We start from the raw sequence: 25,125 nt of genomic DNA on the forward strand, positions 1-25,125 counted from the left end.
GCTGCGTTGGGTCTTCGTTGCAGCACACGGGCTTTCTCTAGTTGCGGTGAGTGGGGGCTACTCTTTGTTGCAGTGCGCGGGCTTCTCGTGGTGGCTGATCTTGTTGCAGAGCACGTGCTCTAAGCGCGTGGGCTTCAGTAGTCGTGGTGCGTGGGTTTCAGTATCTGTGGCACATGGCTCAGTAGTTGTGGCTCGTGGGCTCTAGAGCACAGGCTCAGTAGTTGTGGCAAACAGGCTTACTTGCTCCGCGGCATGTGGGATCTTCCCGGACCAGGGCTCAAACCCGTGTCCGCTGCATTGGCAGGTGGATTCTTAACCACTGCGCCACCAGGGAAGTCCACAGTACAACTTTTTTATTCAGATATATGCTAGAACGTTTTAGAACCCAATTCGCCTTGTGTAAGATCCAGTTGTTAATCGTTTTCAAAACTGATGATGGGTGATGGAAGATTGTTGTGGGTTGAACTGTGTTTCCATTAAAAAAAAAATGTGTTGAAGCCCTAACTCCTGGCACCTGTGACTGTGGCCCTGATTTGAAATAGGGTCTTTGCAAATGTAATCAAGTTAAGACGAAGTCGTATGGAATTAGGATGGGTCCTAATCCAGTCTGACTGGTGTCCTTATAAGAAGAGATACAGACACAAGGAGAAGGCCATGTGAAGATGGGGCAGAGATTAACGTATCTATAAACCAGAAACACCTGGGGCCACCAGAAGCTGGAAGAGGCAAAGAAGGGTCCTCCCCAAGAGGGTTCTGAGGGAACACGGCCCTGCCAGTACCTTGATTTTGGACTTCCAGCCTCTAGAACTGAGAGAGGAGAAATTTTTGTCACTTTAAGCCACTCAGATTGTGGTACTCTGTTCCAGCAGCCATGGGAAACTCATACAAGGATGTAGGAGGCTTATTATAAACAGATGAGTTTGTCGCTTCTTTAATGGTCTCTATCTGGTTAAAACTAGGAAGAACAGAAAAGTTAACTCAGATGAAGTGACATACATCTTTTGTTTTCACAGGCAAAGGGTGGGGGCTATGAAAGTGAAAGTGCATACCCAAACGCAGAACTCGTGTTCCTGGAGATCCACAACATTCACGTGATGAGAGAGTCGCTGCGAAAACTGAAGGAGATCGCGTACCCGGCCATCGAGGAGGCGCGGTGGCTGTCCAACGTGGACGGGACGCACTGGCTGGAGTACATTCGGGTACAGAGAGGGCCCATCCTTTACGTGCTTTCTGCTTAAGATTTCTCTGCAGCTGGGCCATAAAGCTATCTGTCTGTCTATCTGGATGGTTTCTTAGCATTGCAAATGAATGCATCTTTGCTGTGTACTTGGGCTTTCATAGTTTCCATGGGCAGCATCCAAACTGTGGTCTTTGTTGGGGGGGGCGGGTTGTGACATAACAGAAAGCAATAATGCTTGCCTCAGATCAGGTTTTTTGGGTTTTTTTGGCGGTATGCGGGCCTCTCACCGTTGTGGCCTCCCCCGTTGCGGAGCACGGGCTCCGGACGCGCAGGCTCAGCGGCCATGGCTCACAGGGCCCAGCCGCTCCGCGGCATGCGGGATCCTCCCGGACCGGGGCATGAACCCGCGTCCCCTGCATCGGCAGGCAGACTCTCAACCACTGCGCCACCAGGGAAGCCCTCAGATCAGGTTTTTAAAGTACTTTGTGGCCCTTTGATAAAGGACCCTATTTACTACTGTAGTTTTTTTCTTAGTGTAAGTTTCTCTTTTTTCCCTCCAGATACTAATGTTTCCTAGTGATTCTTAAATTGATTGCATTCTTGTTTGGTTCATTGACCTGAACTTCCAGTGTTCTCCACAGAATTCTTTTTGCTGTAATAGAAATTAAATGTAGCCTGGTTTAATGTGCCTTCTTTTCTGAAGATGCTTCTTGCTGGGGCAGTAAGAATTGCTGATAAAATAGAATCTGGGAAAACCTCGGTGGTGGTGCACTGCAGCGACGGTTGGGACCGAACATCCCAGCTGACGTCTCTGGCCATGCTGATGTTGGACAGTTATTACCGCACCATTAAAGGATTCGAGGCTCTCATAGAAAAGGAGTGGATAAGCTTTGGACATAGGTTTGCACTGGTAAGTTGAGACAGTGAGGTGCACGCTTCATTATTTTGCTATATCATATGCATATTTGTATCACACATCACACACACACACACACACGAGACGGCTTTGTGCTCTGTGTGAGACCTGAATTGCCATAAGAGAATGCCATGGACCTCAGCATTGTATGTTCCTGGCAGGGCAATCTTTTTTTTTTTTCCACGTAGGTATGCCTTTATTTTTGTAAAGAATTAAGGTAAAATTCATGTAACATAGAATTAACCATCTTAAAGTATATAGTTCCACGGCATTTAGTGCATTCAGTGCTGTGCAACCACCATCTCTATCTAGTTCCAAAACATTTCATCACCCCCAAAAGGACACCCTGTACACATTAAGTAGTCACGCCTCATTTCCCTCTTCCCACCAGCCCCTGGAGACCACTAATGTGCTTTCCATCTCCCTGACATAAGTGGACTCACACAATATTTGTCTCGCTGCGACAGGCTTATTTCACTAAGCACAATGTTCTCAAGGTTTATGCATCTTATAGAACCTATCAAATTTTATCAGTAATTCCTTTTCATGGCTGAGTGGTATTCCATTGTGTGGATATACTGCATTTTGTTTATCCATTCACCTGTTGGTGGACACTTGGGTTATTTCCATCTGTTGGTGATTGTGAATAATGCTGCTGTGAACATTGGTGTACCAGATTTTGCCATACAAAGTACCATAAGACTGGGTGGCTTAAACAACAGAAATTTATTGTCTCATCATTCTGGGGGCTGGAAGTCCAAGATCAAGGTTCTGACAGGGTTGGTTTCTCCTGATGGCTCTCTCCTTGGCTTGCAGACAGCTGCCTTCTTGCTGTGTCCTCACATGGCCTTTCCTCTGTGCGCACACATCCTTGGTGTCTCTCTGTGTCCAGACTTCCTCTTCTTATAAGAACATGAGTCAGACTGGAACAGCCTCATTTCAACTTAAGGCCTTTAAGGATGTGATTCTCTCCCAATGCACTCACATTCTGTGGTACTGAGGGTTAGGACTTCAACAGTGCTGGACACACAGTGGTGCTCAGTTACATGTATCCTCCAGTTTTAATCTTCTAGTGACCTTGCGAGGCAGATGCTACCATGGATAGATGGGGAAACTGAGTATGAGCTACCTGCCAAGGTCACCCAGCTATTGAGGGTACAGCCAACCTTCAGGCAGGGGTTTCAAGCCTGCAGTCACTCACCCACTGGGTCTGTCTACTATTCCTTCCCTCGAGTTTCTGTGGATGAGCTCCTACCTGAAGCCAATTTCTCTCCTTGCCCACCTGTCCCGTCATCCGGCTCATGGGTGGTTCCTGCCTCCATCTCCCCTCTCCCCTTGATCGTTTCCATTGACAGAAACGTGCTGTTACTTATCCCATCCTAAAACCCAACCCTCTTGACTGTACTTCCCCCTCCAGGTGTCACCCTGAACATCTGCTCCCCACTACAACAAATCTGCACAAAACTAGTCTGTTCTGGCTCTCACTGTTTCTCTCCTTCTGGTCTCTCTTGAACCCGCTTCAGCCAGGCTTCCTCCTCACGCCCCTGCACCTTCGCCCTGCCACTGCTCTTGTCACAGTCACCAATGGCTGCCACTCTGCCAAGTGCTTCTCCTATTTGGCCTGAGCATTTGATACTGGTCATTGCTCCCTTCTTCTGCAAACACTTTCTTCCCTTGGCTTCTAGGTGGCTGCAACCTTCTGAATTTCCTCCTACCTTCTGGTCCTCCCTCTCTCCCCAACTTCTTCTTCTTTTTTTAAACACCTTTATTGGAGTATAATTGCTTACAATGGTGTGTTGGTTTCTGCTGTATCACAAAGTGATTCAGTTATACATATAAAAACATCCCCATGTCTCCTCCCTCTTGCACCTCCCTCCCTCCCACCCTACCTATCCCACCCCTCTAGGTGGTCACAAAACACCGAGCTGACCTCCCTGTGCTATGTGGCTGCTTCCCACTAGCTATCGATTTTACATTTGATAGTGTTTATAAGTCAATGCCACTCTCTCACTTCGTCCCAGCTTACCCTTCCCCCTCCTCGTGTCCTTAACTCCATTCTCTACCTCTGCGTCTTTATTCCTGTTCTGTCCTGAGGTTCTTCAGAAGCATTATTATTATCTTTAGATTCCATATATATGTGTTAGCATGCGGTATTTGTTTTTCTGACTTACTTCACTCTGTACAACAGACTCTAGGTCCATCCACCTCACTACAAATAACTCAATTTCACTTTTCATGGCTGAGTAATATTCCATTGAATATATGTGCCACATCTTCTTTATCCATTCATCTGTTGATGGACACTTCAGTTGCTTCCATGTCCTGGCTATTGTAAACAGTGCTGCAGTGAACATTGCGGTACATATCTCTTTTTGAATTATGGTTTTCTCAGGGTATATGCCCAGTAGTGGGATTGCTGGGTCGTAGCGTAGTTCCGTTTTTAGTTTTTTAAGGAAGCGCCATACTGCTCTCTATAGTGGTTCTACCAATATACATTCCCACCAACAGTGCAAGAGGGTTCCCTTTCCTCCATACCCTCTCCAGCATTTATTGTTTCTAGATTTTTTGATGATGGCCATTCTGACCAGTGTGAGGTGATACCTCATTGTAGTTTTGATTTGCATTTCTCTGATGATTAGTGATCTTGAGCATCCTTTCACGTGTTTGTTGGCAATCTGTATATCTTCTTTGGAGAAATGTGTCGTTAGGTCTTTAGTCCATTTTTGGATTGGGTTGTTTGCATTTTTGCTACTGAGCTGCTTGTATATTTTGGAGATTAATCCTTTGTCAGTTGCTTCGTTTGCAAATAGTTTCTCCCATTCTGAGGGTTGTCTTTTGGTCTTGTTTATGGTTTCCTTTGCTGTGCAAAAGCTTTGAAGTTTCATTAGGTCCCATTTGTTTATTTTTGGTTTTATTTCCATTTGTCTAGGAGGTGGGTCAAAAAGGATCTTGCTGTGATTTATGTCATAGAGTGTTCTGCCTATGTTTTCCTCTAAGAGTTTGATAGTGTCTGGCCTTACATTTGGGTCTTTAATCCATTTTGAGCTTATTTTTGTGTATGGTGTTAGGAAGTGTTCTAATTTCATTTTTTTACATGTAGCTGTCTAGTTTTCCCAGCACCACTTATGGAAGAGGCTGTCTTTTCTCCACTGTATATTCTTGCTTCCTTTATCAAAGATAAGGTGACCATACATGCATGGGTTTATCTCTGGGCTTTCTATCCTGTTCCATTGATCTGTATTTCTGTTTTTGTGCCAGTACCATATTATCTTGATTACTGTAGCTTTGTAGTATAGTCTGAAGTCAGGAAGCCTGATTCCTCCAGCTCCATTTTTCTTTCTCAAGGTTGCTTTGGCTATTCGGGGTCTTTTGTGTTTCCATATAAATTGTAAAATTTTTTGTTCTAGTTCTGTGAAAAATGCCGTTGGTAGGTTTTTTTTTTTTTTAAAACAAATTTATTTATTTTATTTATTTATATTTGGCTGCACTGGGTCTTTGTTGCTGCTCACGGGCTTTCTCTAGTTGTGGTGAATGGGGGCTACTGTTGGTTGTGGTTCTCAGGCTTCTCATTGCGGTGGCTTCTCTTGTTGCAGAGCATGGGCTCTAGATGCATGGGCTTCAGTAGCTCTGGCTCACAGGCTCTAGAGTGCAGGCTCAGTAGTTGTGGCGTACAGGCTTAGTTGCTCCGCGGCATGTAGGATCTTCCCAGACCAGGGCTCAAACCCGTGTTCCCTGCATTGGCAGGCATATTCTTAACCGCTGTACCACCAGGGAAGCCCACATTGGTAATTTGATAGGGAGTGCATTGAACCTCAATCAAAGTAGATTGCTTTGGGGAGTATAATCAATTTCACAGTGTTGATTCTTCCAATCCAAGAACATGGAATATCTCTCCATCTGTTTGTATCGTCTTTAATTTCTTTCATCAGTGTCTTATCGTTTTCTGCATACAGGTCTTTTGTCTCCTTAGGTAGGTTTATTCCTAGGTATTTTATTCTTTTTGTTGCAGTAGTAAATGGGAGTGTTTCCTTAATTTCTCTTTCAGATTTTCATCATTAGTGTATAGGAATGCAAGAGATTTCTGTGCATTAATTTTGTATCCTGCTACTTTACCAAATTCATTGATTAGCTCTAGTAGTAGTCTGGTAGCATCTTTAGGATTCTTTATGTATAGTATCATGTCATCTGCAAACAGTGACAGTCTTACTTTTCTTTTCTGATTTGGATTCCATTTGTTTCTTTTTCTTCTCTGATTGCTGTGGCTAAAACTTCCAAAAGTATGTTGAATAAGAGTGGTGAGAGTGGGCAACCTTGTCTTGTTCCTGATCTTAGTGGAAATGCTTTCAGTTTTTCACCACTGAGGATGATGTTGGCTGTGGGTTTGTCATATATGGCCTTTATTATGTTGAGGTAAGTTCCTTCTGTGTCTACTTTCTGAAGAGTTTTTATCATACATGGGTGTTGAATTTTGTCGAAAGCTTTTTCTGCATCTGTTGAGATGATCATATGGTTTTTCTCCTTCAGTTTGTTAATATGGTGTATCACATTGATTGATTTGCATATATTGAAGAATCCTTGAATTCCTGGGATAAACCCCACTTGATCATGGTGTATGATCCTTTTAATGTGCTGTTGGATTCTGTTTGCTAGTATTTTGTTGAGGATTTTTGCATCTATGTTCATCAGTGATACTGGCCTGTAGTCTTCTTTTCTGTGATATCTTTGTCTGATTTTGGTATCAGGGTGATGGTGGCCTTGTAGAATGAGTTTGGATGTGTTCCTCCCTCTGCTATATTTTGGAAGAGTTTGAGAAGGATAAGTATTAGCTCTTCTCTAAATGTTTCACAGTATTCACCTGTGAAGCCATCTGGTCCTGGGCTTTTGTTTGTTGGAAGATTTTTAATCACAGTTTCAATTTCAGTGCTTGTGATTGGTCTGTTTATATTTTCTGTTTCTTCCTGGTTCAGTCTGGAAAGGTTGTGCTTTTCTAAGAATTTTTCCATTTCTTCCAGTTTGTCCATTTTATTGGCATATAGTTGCTTGTAGTGATCTCTCATGATCCTTTGTATTTCTGCAGTGTCAGTTGTTACTTCTCCTTTTTCATTTCTAATTCTATTGATTTGAGTCTTCTCCCTTCTTTTCTTGATGAGTCTGGCTATTGGTTTATCAATTTTGTTTATCTTCTCAAAGAACCAGCTTTTCGTTTTATTGATCTTTGCTATTGTTTCCTTCATTTCTTTTTTACTTATTTCTGATCTGATCTTTATGATTTCTTTCCTTCTGCTAACTTTGGGGTTTTTTTGTTCTTCTTTCTCTAATTGCTTTAGGTGTAAGGTTAGGTTGTTTATTCGAGATGTTTCCTGTTTCTTAAGGTAGCAGTGTATTGCTATAAACTTCCCTCTTAGAACTTCTTTTGCGCATCCCATAGTTTTTGGGTGGTCGTGTCTCCATTATCATTTGTTTCTAGGTATTTTTTTATTTCCTCTTTGATTTCTTCAGTGATCACTTCGTTATTAAGGAGTGTATTGTTTAGTCTCCATGTGTTTGTATTTTTTACAGTTTTTTCCTGTAATCGTTATCTAGCTTTATAGCGTTGTGGTTGGAAAAGATACTTGATACGATTTCAGTTTTCTTAAATTCACCAAGGCTTGATTTGTGTCCCAAGATATGATCTATCCTGGAGAATGTTCTATGAGCACTTGAGAAGAAAGTGTATTCTGTTGTTTTTGGATGGAATGTGCTATAAATATCAATTAAGTCCATTTTGTTTAATATGTCATTTAAAGCTTGTGTTTCCTTATTTGTTTTCATTTTGGATGATCTGTCCATTGGTGAAAGTGGGGTGTTAAAGCCCTCTACTATTATTGTGTTATTGTCGATTTCCCCTTTTGTGGCTGTTAGCATTTGCCTTATGTATTGAGGTGCCCCTATGTTGGGTGCGTAACTATTTACAATTGTAATATCTTCTTCTTGGATTGATCCCTTGATCATTATGTAGCGTCCTTCTTTGTCTCTTGTAATAGTCTTTATTTTAAAGTCTATTTTGTCTGATATGAGAATTGCTACTCCAGCTTTCTTTTGGTTTCCATTTGCATGGAATATCTTTTTCCATCCCCTCACTTTCAGTCTGTATGTGTCCCTAGGTCTGAAGTGGGTCTTTTGTAGACAGCATATATATGGGTCTTGTGTTTGTATCCATTCAGCCAGTCTATGTCTTTTGGTGGGAACATTTAATCCATTTACATTTAAGGTAATTATCGATATGTATGTTCATGTTACCATTTCCTTAATTGTTTTGGGTTTGTTATTGTAGGCCTTTTCCTTCTCTTGTGTTTCCTGCCTAGAGAAATTCCTTTGGCATTCGTTGTAAAGCTGGTTTGGTGGTGCTGAGTTCTCTTAGCTTTTGCTTGTCTGTAAAGGTTTTAATTTCTCCATCGAATCTGAATGAGATCCTTGCTGGGTAGAGTAGTCTTGGCTGCAGGTTTTTCCCTTTCATCACTTTTATGTCCTGCCACTCCCTTCTGGTTTGTAGAGTTTCTGCTGAAAGATCAGCTGTTAACCTTATGGGGATTCCCTTGAATGTTATTTGTTGCTTTTCCCTTGCTGCTTTTAAAATTTTTTCTTTGTATTTAAGTTTTGATAGTTTGATTAATGTGTTTCTTGGAGTGTTTCTCCTTGGATTTTTCCTGTTTGGGACCCTCTGCACTTCCTGGACTTGATTGACTATTTCCTTTCCCATATTAGGGAAGTTTTCAACTATAATCTCCTCAAATATTTTCTCAGACCCTTTATTTTCTCTTCTTCTTCTGAGACCCCTATATTTCGAATGTTGGTACATTTAATATTGTCCTAGAGGTGTCTGAGACTGTCCTCAATTCTTCTCACTCTTTTTTCTTTATTCTGCTCTGCAGTAGTGATTTCCGCTATTTTATCTTCCAGGTCTCTTGTCTGTTCTTCTGCCTCATTAATTCTGCTATTGATTCCTTCTAGAGAATTTTTAATTTCATTTATAATGTTGTTCATCATTGTTTGTTTGCTCTTTAGTTCTTCTGGGTCCTTGTTAAACGTGTCTTATATTTTCTCCATTCTATTTTCAAGATTTGGGATCATCTTTACTATCATTATTCTGAATTCTTTTTCAGGTAGGGTGCCTATTTCCTCTTCATTTGTTTGGTCTGGTGGGTTTCTACCTTGCTCCTTCATCTGCTGTGTATTTCTCTGTCTTCTCATTTTGTTTAACTTACTGTGTTTGGGGTCTCCTTTTGCAGGCTACAGGTTTGTAGTTCCCGTTGTTTCTGCTGTCTGCCCCCTGTGGCTAAGGTTGCTGCAGGGGCTTGTGTAGGCTTCCTGGTGGAGGGGACTGTGCCTGTGTTCTGGTGACTGGGGCTGGATCTTGTCTTTCTGGTGGGCAGGGTCATGTCCAGTAGTGTGTTTTGGGGTGTCTGTGAAGTTAGTATGACTTTAGGCCGCCTCTCTGCTAATGGATGGGGTTGTGTTCCTCTCTTGCTAGTTGTTTGGCATGGGGTGTCCAGCACTGGAGCTTGCTGGCCGTTGAGTGGAGCTGGGTCTTAGCGTTGAGACGGAGATCTCTGGGAGACCTCTCGCCGATTGATATTACGTGGGTCCAGGAGGTCTCTGGTGGTCCAGTGTCCTGAACTCGGCTCTCCCACCTCAGAGGCCCAGTCCTGACAGCCGGCCAGAACACCAAGACCCTGTCAGCCACACGGCTCAGAAGAAAAGGGAGAAAAAAAAGAAAGAAAGAAATTTAAAAGTTAAAAGAAACAAAATAAAATAATTATTAAAATAAAAAAAATTTTAAGTAATAAAAAAAAGAAGAGAGCAGCCAAACCAATAAACAAATCCACCAATGATATCAAGTGCTAAAAACTATACTAAGATAAACATAAAAATCAGGAACCAGTCAGTTGCATACAGTAAACCCCAAGTCTACAGTTGCTCCCAAAGTCCACTGCCTCACTTTTGCGATGATTCGTCGTCTATTCATGTATTCCACAGATGCAGGGTGCATCAAGTTGACTGTGGGGATTTAATCCACTGCTCATGAGGCTTCACTCTCCCCAACTTCTTAATGTTGGGGTGCCCTAGGGCTCAGTCCTCACATCGTTTCTTTTCTTTTTGTATGCTTCATCCCTTACTGAGCTCAGCCAGTCCCATGATTTTAAATGCATGTATTTCAAATCTGTCATCCCCTCCCCACTGCCACTCCATCCCCCTTAGTTCAGGCCTGGCCAGCTCCCTCGGGACTATTATGGCAGTCTCCCTGTCTCCTTCCAACCCACTGTCCCCACTGTAGCAGATGGGGCATTACATAAAGCAGATCTGGTGCCGGCTCTCCCCAGCACAAACCCCTCTGAGTGCCCACGGCCTACTGGGTTGTGGGCAAACTCCTCAGCGCCATGTTTGGGGCCCTTGGTGATCTGGCCCTGGCCCACCTTTCCAACCTCGTCTCACCTCTCTCGCCTTGCCTCAACCGTGCCCTGCTACTTATGGCACCCCTGGTGGCCACCACCAACCCCCCACCCCCTGAGCCTCCCCACTGCTTCTCATAGAATCTATCCCTGGCCAGCCAGAAGCAAGTTCCTCCTGGTCCTTCAAGTTCTGTCTGAAGTAAGACCTCCTCCATGACCGTGACTCGTGACTTTCCCGCCTAGCTTCCTCCTCTAGACCATCCTGGGATGGCTGCTTGTTCCTTTGCAGCCCCACCATATGTGTCTCAGACTAGGAAGCCCCGGCGCACTTTATCGCCTCTGTTGTTTACAGGTCTTCTCCTGCGACTAAACCACAAGTGAATTATTCATTGAGCACAGATGCTGGGTCTCATGTATAGTGTACCCCAGGTTCCTAGCCAGGGGCCTAGCCTCCACTGGACCCCATGAAACCACCAGAAGTCCTGAGGGCTGGGTGGGGGACGCCTTGCACGCACCGTAAGAGTTCAATGTGTCTCTATTAAAAGAAAGAATGAATCTTAAGTTGTAAACTGTCAGTGCAAAACTTCCCGTGGTGCCTTAAATACTGAGGAGTAGGTTCCACAAATTATTTTATATAGAAGTACAGAAGTAATGCAATGCATGCAGCCACTCTGGAAAACAGTATGGCAGTGCCTCAGAAACTTAAAAATAGAACTACCATACGATCCAGCAATTCTGCTTCTGAGTATATACCCCCAAAACAGGGACTCAGACACTTACTTGCACACCCATGTTCATAGCAGCATGACTCACAGTAGCCCAAAGGTGGAAGTAACCCAGTGTCCATCAACAGGTGAATGGGTAAATAGACTGTGGTCTACCCATACAGTGGGATGTCATTCAGCTTCCAAAGGGAAGAAAATTCTGACACCTGCTACAACACGGATGAATTAAGAGGACGTTATGCTAAATGAAAGAAGCCAGTTGCAAAAGGACAAATAAACGGCACGATTCCACGTGTATGAAGTATCTAGAGCAGTCGAATCTGTAGAGACAAAGGAGGATGAGGGGGTCCAGGGGCTGGCGGAGGGGAATAGGGAGTTCCTCTTTCAGTTTGGGAAGTTCTAGAGACGGATGCTGGCGATGCTCGTACAACAGTGTGAATGTACTTAATGCCACTGAACTATACACTTAAAATGGTTTTGCTGGTAAATTTGATATGTATATTTCACTACAATTAAATTTTTTTTAAAAAAAGAAGGCAGTATACTGTTCCTTTGAGGGGTTCATGTTGACTTGAGCATTTATTTCTTTTTCTGTCTTTCTTGGTGGCGATTTCATAGGCCAGTATTTTTTGATCTTCCTGTGTGGTGATCGCCTTGTATCTTCATAACTTTCCTTTTCATCCTTTTGCTTAGGCATCAAATTACTCGAAGTTTTTGTTAGAATGCTCACTCGTGAGCTGTTTTTAACTTGACATTTTCAGTGTTTTTGTCAGTCCTGTTTATGTGTTTGAAATTATCTTTTACCTTTTAATGTGAATCTATTAACATCTTGTAAAATATCAAAAGGTATGATATACAATACTGGATATCAGTTATGTCTTAAAACTGGAAGAAAACCTGGAGATACAATCCCGAACTGCCTTGAAGACTCCCCATTACCATTTCAACAGTGAGGCTTTGAGGTTCTCTGAGTCATGCAGAATTGGCTAAAACTTGTGGACTGTTAATTGTTGTTTTGATTCTCAGACTTCCTGACATTTCTGAAAAATGGGGGGAAAAAACTACACTTGTGGAGAAAACGGCAGTCGTCATGTGCTTTGTGAGCTGCTAATTGCTGGTCCCACATTGACACCAAGCACTTGGCGTGGTGGCTGGGGTGGACTGAAAGGTCGGCTGGCCTTTTGCTTATGACTTCTCCATCTCCACTACACTAAAGGGCACTTATAAAGCAATCAACGTGTAAAAACAGGACGCTGAAATTTTGTTTCCTAAGAGTAATGGCAGTCGGTTCAACGCAATGAACGTTTTTGAGTGCCTTTTATGTGCCTGGAATTCTGTTAGGCCTTGGGACATATAAATGAGACATGCTTCTTGCCACCAGGCAATTTAAAGTGACTTTTGAGAGGACCATGGCATACATTAAAATGTTTAACCTCTTGATTGTTTTCAGCGAGTGGGCCATGGCAATGACAACCATGCAGATGCTGACCGATCCCCTATATTTCTTCAGTTTATTGACTGTGTTTGGCAAATGACAAGACAGGTGAGAGATTTCAAGTCTATTTCTGACCTTTATAGTCTGATCTAAGCATATCTTAAAGTTGAAGACAAACTTCAATTTCAGGTTCGTTCAAAGTGAAGATGTGTGTGTGTTAAATATGACCCCTTCTGTTATTTAACTCAGTTTGATTCTAATTACTTAGAAATATAAGCAGAAAATTGGAAACAACCAACTTCACACCTAAAGGTGCTTTTCTCCTGCAAGCAGTTTTTGTCCGTCATGCTGTCCGGCAGCTGTGCAAACCCTGCCCCTCAGTCCTTCTCTTTCTTTCACTTGCCCTCTCTCTGTCAGGGTAAGCACACACAGCCCGCTGCTGGGCAGGTACTGGAAGATTCCCAGGAGTTAGAAATGGGGATGTGACTGAACAAAGGGGGTGGAGACCAGGGAATCCAGGACCCTCTACGCCCCGCCCCAGGCCACAGCCCCTCCCACCCCAAGGTGAGGAGGAAAAGGACTGTCCCAGGAACGGTGGCAGATACGAAGCTGCTGAGCGTCTTGTCATTTCTTACCCGGCAGTGCGTGGGGCCCTGGTAAGCCAGGTGGCCACGCAGGGGTCTCCCTTCCCTAAGCCAGTCGGCCCGATGGTCAGCAGGCCAGAAGGCATGTGCTGTTTCTTCCCTCATCTCCAGCGTCGAAACCCAAGTTTGGGGTCTTACCCTCACGATAGGACATTGTGCCATGCAAATGGACCTGGAATCAGAGCCAGAGAACAAGCCAGAGTGCCGGAGACAGCCAGAGGGACCAGAGACAGGAGGGAAACCAAAATAGAGGCAGAGATACAGTGAGAGGGACAGAGGCGAGGGAGAGGCAGAAAGAGCAAGCAAAATGCAGAGCCCTTTCCAAAGTGCCTGCTTGGGTGGGACTATGGGGAAGAGAGGATAGAAAAGCATGGCCTGGGCCCTCTCCTTCCTGTTGACCTGGAGGTTTAGCCTTGACTGCCTCGGGCACACGAAGGGGACCATATCATGTTAAAGATGCGCCTGCTTGGGCCCTGCCCCTGGACACCCTTCTTCCTGTGGGCCTGGGGAGAGGCCCAGGTGTGTGTAGTTCTTAAAAGCTCCCCAGGTGGTTCTGATATGAAAATGAGTTACAGGACAAGTGATCCAGACAAGTGGTTCCCAGTGCAGTCCTGGGGCCAGTAGCCTCAGCCTCCCTGGAACTGAGAGATGCAGGTTCCCAGGCCCCGCCCCAGACCTGCTGACCCTGGATGGGGGGCAGCACTCTGTTTCACAAGCCCTCCAGGGATTCTGCTCTACTGGGGTGCTGCTTAAACTTGACTGTGCACACAGATACCCTGGGGATCTTGTCAAAATGCAGTTCTGATTCACAGGTCTGGGGCAGAGCCTGAGAGTCTGCATTTCTAACAAGCTCCCAGGCTGTGCTACTGGTCCACAGATCACACTGGAGTAGGAAGGATCATGAGAGAATAGATAGATATGCCTTCAGAAATTAGAAAATAATTGGGCTGGCGTGGGGTTCTAAGCAGCCGAAGTACATTTCACAGAGTCCTCAGGCCCTCCCTTAGAACCTCCTCGCACTTTTAGACCCAGCTTCCCCAAGCTGATTGGGCTCTTGCATCATCTGAGTGCGCAGTTCACGGCTGATTCAAAGCAGCCAGTTAGGTAGAGGGGTGGGGGTAGAGGAGGGGTGGTCTCAGCGGCGGGCACCCGATGGTATGAGTAACAGGGAACAGCAAACACATACTCAAAAGGCACGGACACCGGCCTCAAGTCTTACTGTTTTGTAGTGCCATGTACTCGCAATTTGTATTGATTCCAAGCCAGTAACAAAATTAAATGATGGTTACATTCAGGTTAAGGCAGGAAGGTATGACATACATTTCAGAAAAATTACATAAAAAGGCTGAACACAGAAAATAATTCTGATGCTTCTGAAGGGATAAGCACCATTTTTGTGGATGTGAAGTAGCTTATTCCTCCCAACTGCCTAAAGTGCGTGTGTGTGTGCGTGTGTGCGTGCGTGTGTGTGCGTGTGTGTGTAACATCTTCAAACTGACTTCCATTCTTCATATTGCTTAGTGTCTATTTTCATGTCTAATTTATATAATTTTTGTAATGTTTGATTTTTAAGAAAGAAAATGAGGGGTTTGGGTTAGGTTTCAGATGCTTCTTACAAGCTTTAAGATTCTGTCCGTGAAATGTGTATAATTAATTTCTTTTAAAATACCATTGTTAATGCATTAGGAGACACACCAGTAATCAGTCTAACTATGAATTAAGTTACAAGTGAATGAGATATGTAGCTTGTCAGAAAAGATGCAGTAATGTGACAAGATTAACTTATTTTTAGGTTTCCTACTGCTAAATCAAATAAGCTAAGTCAGTGTAATGTTGTTAGACATCTCAATGAAATGAACTAGTCTGTGTGCACAAATTGATATCAAAGGAACTGAGGGAAAAAGTCATTGAAGGACTCCAGAGAAGAGTCTCAAAGACATTCTGCAATAACCCCAGTTTAAACAGACTTTTTACCCTTTTGGATTGGTTTAATAGTTGATGTTTTTGTCCAGGTGCAGAATTTCATTATGGATTTCTATGGGGTTTTTGAGACCACACTTTTTAAAGTGTATGGTATAGTTTCCAGGAGAAAAGGCTAAAAGAAACTGTGAATCACAGAGGCTTAATCTTGTATTTGTATCTAGCAGTTGCTACTTCCTCTGATGAAATGTTTCCTGAACTGAGTTTAACACCACAATGCCCTTCGGATGCGAATAGCAGTCCTGACCTAACATGAATAGATGGAGCCTTTCGGGTGCCAACCGGCTTGGGCTGAGCCCCGCCCACCCTGACCTCCCATACCTGCTACCCACTTGGCCGGAGTAAGGCTTGTAGTCAGTGGCGATGCCCCCCTCCACGGCCCGCCCAACCAAGCTCGCAGATCCAGAATGCGGGCTCAGGGTTAGGACTAAAGACTCATGACTTCAAAAATATGTCAATAGAAGCTTTGCTGTCCTGTTGATAAATGTATATTTTTAAACGTTTGAAAATGAAATACAGACCTTCCATTTCTATCCTTGATTTAATTGCTTCAGTATATATGTAACTGTTATATTTTTGCCTAAAATTCATAAATTTCTTGGTGCCAATAACTTATAAATAGAGCATGACTAAGCTGCATAGAAAAATACTAGAAAAAATTGACATAATGTACTTGGCCAGATTTAGTTGATTTAGTTCATCATTGATTTGGTTCATCATTGATTTAGTTCATCTAAGAACAAGATTAAAAAAAAAGTTATGTGTTTCTCTGAGAGCAGTCCTTAAGGTAGACAGAGGCAAATCTTAATCTAGGGCCGCTGAGCAGAATTCCTTAGGTTGGCTAATGTCACAGCCTGGTGAGGAAAATAACAATTTCAGATGGAGTTTGGACAGTCCTGCATTGACCATTGTTTCGAATTGAGAAGCTTGTCTCTGGTCTAGTAAAGTAATAAAGATAAGCTTAAAAAATAAACTTTCCATCAGTGACTCTGGTTGTCACTCTAGAGATGACAGAATTAGTTGTGACAGTCTGCAAACATCTCTGATTAGGGAATAGATCTTTAAAGTACACTGATGCACAAAAATATGATGGGTAATTCTATTTGGTTTTGTTCTAATTGCCTTTGCTTCATTGAATAGGTGATGAATATTTCACTATGTTTTTACATTAGAATTCTGGTACATGGTAGGCTCCCAGTACATGCCTGCTGCTAGGATCATTATCATCATTTCCAGATCGTCTCTATCATGGCTACTAAATGTCAGCTACTGGCTAGAAACTCACGGCAGTGGTAATTCTTTGCTGGAATTCTGCTAGCCCCATTAAGAATTACCTGAAACAGCATTTGAGAGGATCATGTGGTTTTCCTCCTTATTCTGTTAATATAGCGAATTACAATAATAGTTTTTTTTGTTTTTGGTAACCTTGATCTTCAAATCTTAAAGCAGCCTTGCATTCCCGAGACAAACCCCACTTGGCCATGTGGTGTTGCCCCTTTTACATTGTATATTGCCAGGTTCAGTGTGCTTACATATTGGTAAGAATCTGGGGATGTATGTCCATGGAGTTGTCTCTGTGGGAAGGCTTTTAATTTCGAGTTGTTTGTTTAATAGAAAAGGACTTTCTATTTCTTCTTCAGTCACTTACCTGGGAATCCCCCTCCCTTCTCTGTGACTTAGAATGTGCTTCCACAAGGGAAGCTGGGACAATAGTAGGACTTGTCTCATTGGTTTCCATTCTGAGCTGGGGCGGGGTGTGGTTATCACAGTCCTGTGCTCCGGGCTGTTGCCAGTGTCTACAAACAGCTGGGTCATATATTTTGTCCAGCTCTCTAGTTGTTTCTGGCACAAGGATGAATGCAGGCTGTTCTGTCATCGTGGCGAGAAGTGGAAGCTCCATAAGCTTTCTTAGGCACTGAAAAGTACAACAGTTTTTGTTGCTTCAGGTTGTTTCTCAGCCAGATCTATAAGCTTGGCCTGGAACCTGGAGACAATTAAGTTCTACATGGCCTCAGTTTTCCTTTTAATCTTTGACTATATTCCAAGTTGTAGCTTAGCTGTCTTTCACAAAAAACTTAGTACCAATTTGTTTTAGAAATTGAACTTTAAAACTAAACCTTATTTCTCTCTCCATTTAAGTTTCCTTCAGCATTCGAGTTTAATGAACTATTCTTGATTACAATTTTGGATCACCTTTATAGCTGTCTCTTTGGGACTTTCTTGTGCAACTGTGAACAGCAGCGACTGAAAGAGGTAAGTGTATTATATCCTCTGGCTTTCCTGATTGCTCGAGTGCCTTTCCCATTAAGTGCCACTGCAGAAGGGGGACTGAAATGGAGAGGGGACTTGGGTCTCACCCTGCTGCTGTCTGTAAATGGAGGGGTTGCACGAAATGCCCTCCCAGGGTTCACCAGCCCCAGCGCATGTGTCTAATCTTCCAGCTGAGTTGACGAAAGCCCCTTCCTTTATGGGTGCGGGGGCCCAGGGAGCCCACAGCTCCCTGAGGTCTCTAGTGTCAGGACTAGACTCTGGACCCCCTAATCTCCAAATGCTATGATGCTGCTCGTCTTTCTCTGTGCTCTTGGGCAGAAGGGTACTGGGAGACCATGGACAAGGAAGTCTGTAGATGAGCCCAAACCTCTCCCGAGGTAGCAAGCTCAACTTTGTTTCCATCAAGCTGATAAAGGAGCAGTTACCAAGCTTCTCTGTTAGATTTACCTCTTCCTTTTCTCCTCACTTTGGGATAAAAGACAGAAATGATCAAAAGTGAGGAAGCATTGGGAGAAGGCAGCTTAAAGAGTGTCCTCTGGTTCACAGAAAAGGACTTCTGCCAGCGGGTTTAGTGTGCTAGAACATTCGAGAACTTAGGAGAAAACGGCAGGCCCCCAGAGCCCGCCTCCCTCTCTCTCAGCGCACAGCTGACCACTCCCTCACCCTATGCCCTCTCTGGTTCTCCCCCACCTCGCTGGCCTTCCCTGCTCCGTCTGTTTCCTTTTAACCCATCTCTAAACTTGGAGTCGCCCGCGCCCAGGTCCTCTTCTTGTTCTCTCTCCAGGTAGCTTCATCTGTCTTGGGGATCCAAATGCTGTTTTCCTCTTCCTCCCTCACCCTTTTGCATCCCACTCAGTGGCACCTCTGCCCATCTAGATGCTAAGGCCACATACATAGGGGCCATCTTCAATCCCTCCCTCGCCCTCACCTCAGCTGCCACGTTCAGTCCCTCAGTGAGTACTGCCAGCCCTGTCCCAGGATGGATTTGCGATCTGGCCACCCCTCACTACTCCACCACGACAAGCCTAGTTGAAGCCTACCCAGCCCGCAGTCTTGCATCCGGAACTAAGGCAGCTGCCCAGAAACGAGCATTTCTGACCTCCAGTGAATCCAAGCATAGCGACCAGGGCAGCGCTCCCAAACTTCAGACTGGGCACGTGCCTCTCCTCTGCTTGAAACCTCCCTGTGGCTTCCCACTGTGATCAGGGTGAAGTCCACATTCCTGAGGGCCCAGTGTGATGGGGCCCTGTTAACCTCCTAATGAAGAAAAAGAATTTAAATGAGTGAATTTTATGGTATGTGACTTATCTCAATAAAGCTGTTTTTAAAGAAAATGTCAGCAGAACAATATGGTTCATATGTAGAATTTAAATCCTTATGGTCTTATCTTTTTTTTTAAATCAAAATGTACTCGAAAAAATCAGCTCTCTTGAGATATAATTTACATACCATACAATTAACCCTTTTAAAGTGGACTGTTCAGTGGTTTTTAGTATATTCAGGGTGCAACCATCCCCACCATCTAATTTCATAAAATTCTCTCACCCCAGAAAGAAATCCCATACCCGTTAGCAGTCACTCCCGATTCCTCCCTCTGCCCAGCCCCCGGCAACCACTAATCTACTTTCCGTCGCTATGAACTCACCTCTTCTGGACATTTTGTATAAATAGAATCATACAGTATTTGTCCTCTTGTGTCTGGCTGATTTCACTAAGCATACTGTTTTCAAGGCTCATCCATGTTTGGCATATACCAGTGTGTCGTTCCTTTTTCATGACTGAATAATATTCCATTGTATGGACAGACCATAATTTGTTTATCCAGTCATCAGCAGATGGACATTTGGGTTGTTTCTACTTTGGGCTCTTATGAATACTGCTGCTATGAACATTCATGTTCAAGGTTTTGTGAGGACATATGCTTTCACTTCTCTTGGGGAGACACCTAGGAGTCGAATTGCTGGGTTCATATGGTAGCTCTGTGTTTAACCCTTTGAGGAACCACCAGACTGTTTTCCAAAGCAGTTGCAACATTTAACATTTTTACCAGCAATGTCTTAGGGTCCCATTTTCTTCACATCTTTGTAGACACTTGTTATTGTTTATCTTTTTGATTCTAGCCATCCCAGTTGGGTGTGAAGTGGTATTTCATTGTGATTTTTGTGTGCATTTCTCTGATGACTAATGATGCTGAGCGTCTCTTCAGGTGCTTATTGGCCAACTGTATATGTCTGTGGACAAATGTTGATTCAGATCCTTTGCCCATTTTTATTTGGGTTATCTTGTTATTATTGAGTGAAAGAGTTCCTTATGTATTCTTTACATACATAAGTCCCTTATCAGATACGATTTGCAAATATTTTCTTCCATTCTGTGCACTGTATTTTCACTTCTTTGATGGTGTCATTTGAAACACACGTCTTTAATTTTGATGAAGTCCAAGTTATCTGGTTTTTTTTTTGTTCTTATTGTTGCTTGTGCTTTTGTTGTCATGTCTAAGAAACCATTGCCTAACTCAAGGTCATGAAAGTTTAAGCCTATGTTTTCTTCTAAGAGTTTAGCTCTTATGTTTAGGCCTGTTGTCCATTTTGAGTTACTTTTTGTATGTGGTGTGAGGTAACGGTTCACCTTCATTTTTTTGCACGTGGTTATCTAGTTGTCTCAGCATTGTTTGTTGAAAACATTCTTTCTCCCATTGAGTTTTCTTGGCATCCTTGTTGAAAATCAGTTGACCATAAATGTGAAGGTTCATTTCTGTACTCTCTATTCTATTTCATTGATGTGTATGTCTATGTCTGTCCATCCTATGCCAGTACCACCTGTATTGATTACTGCAACTTTGTAGTTAAGTCTTGAAATTGGGAAGTGTGAGACTTCCAAATTTGTTCTTTTTTCCCAAGATTGTTTTGGCTATTTGGGGTCCCTTGAATTATTGCTGGTGTTTCTCTTGTAAATATAAAATATAAAATATGAAGAGATCCTAATCTCTTGTGTCTAGATAACTTGGGGAGAAGTCAGCTGGCTTGGGAGCAGCAGAATGGTGGAAAACACTCCTGGCCTCACTGTTTTCTCACTTTGGCTTTGTACTTGATCCACGTTTAATGTCGATCTGCCCCATCATGCCTGTGGGTTTGGGTGCCTGCATTCCGATGAGCAATGCAAAGTTACAGTGTACTGTAAAATTGGGAGGTGGGGATCTATAATTTAATGATATATTCTCTATATAAGGCTTCTTCAGCCTGCCACCCCACAGGTTTTCCCCCAGATAGCCATGATTTTCCAGTGAAAGGAATCTTATCTGTAAATTCTACCTATGGTCCTTAATATTAAGGGTCACACAAGCAACGTGCAAAAAAGAATAAAAAATGTATTTGTTAAATATGGGCCCCATCATCCTGGGATTGTTAGAAGGTTCTCATTCTGCCTTCAAACAGACACAGTCGCCAGATGTCATCTAACTCAGCAGTACGTTTTTCTAGGACAGTAACTAGTTTGTTTTTGGGTCATGTGTGCAGAGGGATGGGGTGGGACTTAGTAAATGTTCCTGGTTTTTATCAGTTGAACCCCCTTCATTATTCAAGTCCTTTTCTCCACGTGGTACAAATTCTTGAGGCTATGAAGTTGAATTTATTTCAATGTGTTCCTTTTTTTGTTTTTCAGGATGTGTATACAAAGACTATATCTCTATGGTCTTATACCAATAGCCAGCTGGATGAGTTTTCTAATCCCTTCTTTGTGAATTATGAAAACCACGTCCTATATCCTGTTACTAGTCTGAGTCATTTGGAATTATGGGTAAACTATTACGTGCGATGGAATCCACGAATGAGGCCTCAGGTATCTTTTTGTTTTTCTTTTCAAAAAAAGCATATCTTTCTGCCCAAGGAGGGATGGTGGTGTAGAAGTAAGTGAAGGTACACAGCTGATGAAGTGTTGTAAATTACTGCATGTGTCAGTCCTTCCGATGACTCGACTCGGTCACAGCTTATAGACTCTGGTAGCACAACAGAAAGAGGGCACGTGCCGAGTCACAGAGCACGTACCCCCTTGAGGAAGGGGTCGTTTCCCCCTCCCTTTTCACTGTAACATCTCCTGAGATTGAAAAAATATTACAGAACAGTGCACAGCAGGGCCAGGCAACCGGCTGTGGTCGCCCTTGGTGTTCAGTGGCTGAGCTCTTCCAGCTGGGTGGCCGGGACACGGTGGGTGTGGCTGAGGAGGACCAGGCGCCAGTCCTCACCTCCACGGCACGTGGCTTTCTACTGAGGGTTCTGGGCTTTTTCTTTTTTTTTAAAGTTGAATTATCTTCGGGTTTACTGGCCATGCACCAGGAGCACGTCTCCAGGGCCCAGTTTGACCTCATCACTTCTGTTGGCCCCGGATGTGCAGATACGTCTTTCCTCTCTGCCCCCCTCCTGCCTGATCCCTCCCTCTTGCTCTGCACCTTCAGAGCCTCTCCAGGCATGTTTCATCTGTCTCCTCCTGCTTGGGCAGCCGTGACAAAGTCCCACAGACTGGGTGGGTCCAACAACAGAAATGTATTGTCCCCCAGTTCTGGAGCCCAGAAGTCCAAAATCAGGGTGTCTCAGGGTTGGTTCCTTCTGGGAGCCGTGAGGGCAGGATCCGTTCCAGGCCTCTTTCCTTGGCTTGTAGACGGCCATCTGCTCCCTGTGCCTTTTCACATCATCTTCCCTCTATGTGTATCTGTGTCCAGATTTCCCCTTTTCATAGGGACACCAGTCATACTGGATTAGGGCCACCCTACTGACCTCATTTTAACTTCATTACCTCTGTAAAGAAAGACTCTCTCTGCAAATAAGGTCACATTCTTTGGTACTGAGGGCTGGAATTTCAACTTAGGAATTTAGGGGGGACACCTGTAATAGTCCCCAAGCCCCACTAACCACGGGGAGGACTGAACTGTTCATGTCCCTCTCAGTTGCGTGGCATGTGAACGTTGACAAGGCCGTCACTTCACTAACCTTCCCTCCATGCTAGAAATTCGCTTGCTGTAGCCTTGGCTTCGGGCTCCGTCCTGACAGTGCAGCCTGCCGCCTGGGGCACCACTTCCTGCTTGTGCGCGGCTCACCACTCCCCTCTCCTCGCCTCGCCACTCGCCTCCTCTTTCCCTTACTCTGCTTCCTTGCTCCATGCACCAGTTCCACGAAGCTTCAGCTATGGAAGCCCTTTTGTCCTCTAACCCTCTGAGTGGGCTGCGCTGCCCTGGAGACCTGAGGACTGTTCTCCAGAAGGCCACTATCAGGGCCTGTTCAGCACAGTACTTGTTCTTCTCCCGGAGCAGCCCCTGAACCGGGCCTCCCGTCGCCCCCCACCTATGCCCGTCTCCTGGCCTGCGATGGATGCCGCATCCCGCCAGGGGCCCCTCAAACCCTCTGACCTCAGAATGCCTTCCCTGCCCTCGGCCTCACACCATGCCAACAAACAGGGGATGCTCAGAGAACCTTTTCTTAGGAGACCTTCCCTGACCCGCCCCTGCACTTACTCTGAGGGCCCTTCTGTCACCGCATATGAGGCAAATGTCTAACGCGGGCATGGGGCCACTAGCTGCTTCCCGTGTTGAAGTGGCCAGGGCAGCGGGCACGGCCACACCGGCGCAGACATGCTGGGCGCCAGCAGGGCCAGAGCACGTTTCTACCTACCGAACACCAGGGTTCTGGATGTAATGTGTGTTTTGAGTCGCAAAAATGCCAACTTTTAGGAGTTGTAAAATGTTCCCTTTATTGAACAACATCAGAAGTTGAGGCACAGTCTCAGCTCTTTTCCCATGAAACCAAACAGTATACAGTTAGGCAACTTCTTTGGTCAGTGGTCAGTATTCAAAATACAGGTTTTCAGTTTCGTGGCCAGTAAGCCATCAGTCACCAACTTCAGGCATCCTGTGCTCACGCCTGTGCCAACGAGCACCCCTCCTGTTAGTTCCATGGCATCTGGACAGTTAAGAATCGGCCGTGGCCTTCAAAAGGCCACCTCACAAGCATGGTCCCCAAACCTGTCCCCTTCCCTCTTGTAACCCACGTGTCTTGCCTTATGACTCTGGAGTCGTGTAGCCAAAGTCAGTCCTGCGACGGCCCCTTTGGCGCCTGGCGGCCTCCTGTCACCCGCCCGCCCCCGCTCCAGGCCTCTGGGTCTGTCCTCTCAGCTCCCGGATTCCCTTCTCCAGGCCACAGGGACAAGGTGGTGTTCCTCACCTTTTCCCTCTCCTCTTAGATGTGGCATTCTGCAAGGCTGGCCCCTGACACAAGCGCTGTGATGAGATTGAATCACCCCCAGGCGAGCTCCCGGAGCGGTGCTCTGCCCTGACCCGGTGCCCTGACCCGGCTCGTGGTCCTAGGCTGCCAAATCCAGGGCCCCTGGAGCGCTGCTTTCCAGTCTTGAGTCACTTAGGCACCCAAGCCTCTGGCAGCTTCTTCCTACGTGTTGTGTTGTTAGAAATACACCAGGGCTGAGGTCTCCTGCCGCCCCGCCCCCCTCACCCGCCTGGCTCCCTCTGCTGGCGCTACCAGCCTGGCCCTGTGCTGGTCACGAACTTGGTGCGGACAGGCCCCAACTCCTTCTTCAAGCCTGCATGCTGCACGCTCCTCTGTTCTCGAAAGCACGCGAATTCGTACTCACCCGAGCACACTCAGCTCAGGACGATCATGAGAAGCGCAGGCATCGCTGCTCCGGGATGAGGCTGGCGGGGGCGCCCCGGCCAGGGCCAGACCCCGACCCTGGCGGTGAGGCAGTGCCCGCTGTGGGGAAGGTCCCCAGCCTCCTGAGACCTCGCGGGGGTGCGAGTGGCAAATGGATCCCTACAGAGCCCGGCACAGTGCTTGGAGGGCGGTCAGGGGGTGGTCTAGCTCTGTGCGTCCCCCCTGCATCTTCAAGTGAGGCCTTGATCGCAGGGGCTGTGGGCCACCGCAGCGTTGCAGGAAGCTCACGGTAGCAGCGCAGCACAGGCACGGGGAGGGCAGCAGCGGGGCCTGGCCAGGGGATCAGCATGAAGGCTGGTGTCCAGTGATGGGGCAGAGAGCCGGGCTGGCCAGAGCAGAGGCGGGGGGCAGAAAAGAAAAGCAGGGGCACAAGGTGGCTGGCCTCTTTGAGGAGGAGCAGCTAGGATAGCTGCCTGGAGGGGGCCGCCTGCGCCGCCATCAGAGGATGGCTGTGTGGGACTCTTGTGGCGTTCTGTGTCACACATGCTAGCGCTGGGCGACTGGCCCCGAGATGGGCATTTTCTCAAACAAGCATGCCTTTGGTCTATTGTAAATGAAGATAACGTGTGAGAAAAGATAACGAAGGCTGCGTGGAGACTAAGATGAGAGTCTCGGGCCTGGGTGGGTATGAAGTCGCGTGTTACCCGCGTGGCTCGCCTCTCTCTGACCCCAGGGCCTGGCTGTTAGTAATGGTAGCTTGATCGCAAAGCGACTGGAATCAAGTCCCACAAAACAAGAAAATACCCAGTAGGTCCAAGGCTAAGAGGGGAGCTGTTCTCCACCTCCCAGCGGCCTCTGGAATCAGCAACAAACAAGGCAGCTTCCCTTGTTC

At 45.3% G+C, this 25,125-nt stretch overlaps 1 protein-coding gene across 8 annotated transcripts in view; it reads left to right on the top strand.

Moving 5' to 3' along the window:
- Nucleotides 1-25,125, top strand: part of MTMR1 (myotubularin related protein 1) — a 95,756-nt gene that overhangs the window by 67,154 nt on the left and 3,477 nt on the right. For all 8 annotated transcript variants that reach the window (XM_049705023.1, XM_049705017.1, XM_049705019.1 and 5 more), the window contains 5 exons: nucleotides 1,014-1,199; nucleotides 1,884-2,090; nucleotides 12,701-12,793; nucleotides 17,449-17,562; nucleotides 21,241-21,417. In XM_049705023.1, coding sequence (XP_049560980.1) covers nucleotides 1,014-1,199; nucleotides 1,884-2,090; nucleotides 12,701-12,793; nucleotides 17,449-17,562; nucleotides 21,241-21,417 — 777 coding nt within the window. The remainder of the gene's footprint in view (nucleotides 1-1,013; nucleotides 1,200-1,883; nucleotides 2,091-12,700; nucleotides 12,794-17,448; nucleotides 17,563-21,240; nucleotides 21,418-25,125) is intronic.

Source organism: Orcinus orca, chromosome X, assembly GCF_937001465.1.
Source record: "Orcinus orca chromosome X, mOrcOrc1.1, whole genome shotgun sequence".
NCBI classification, from domain to species: domain Eukaryota; kingdom Metazoa; phylum Chordata; class Mammalia; order Artiodactyla; family Delphinidae; genus Orcinus; species Orcinus orca.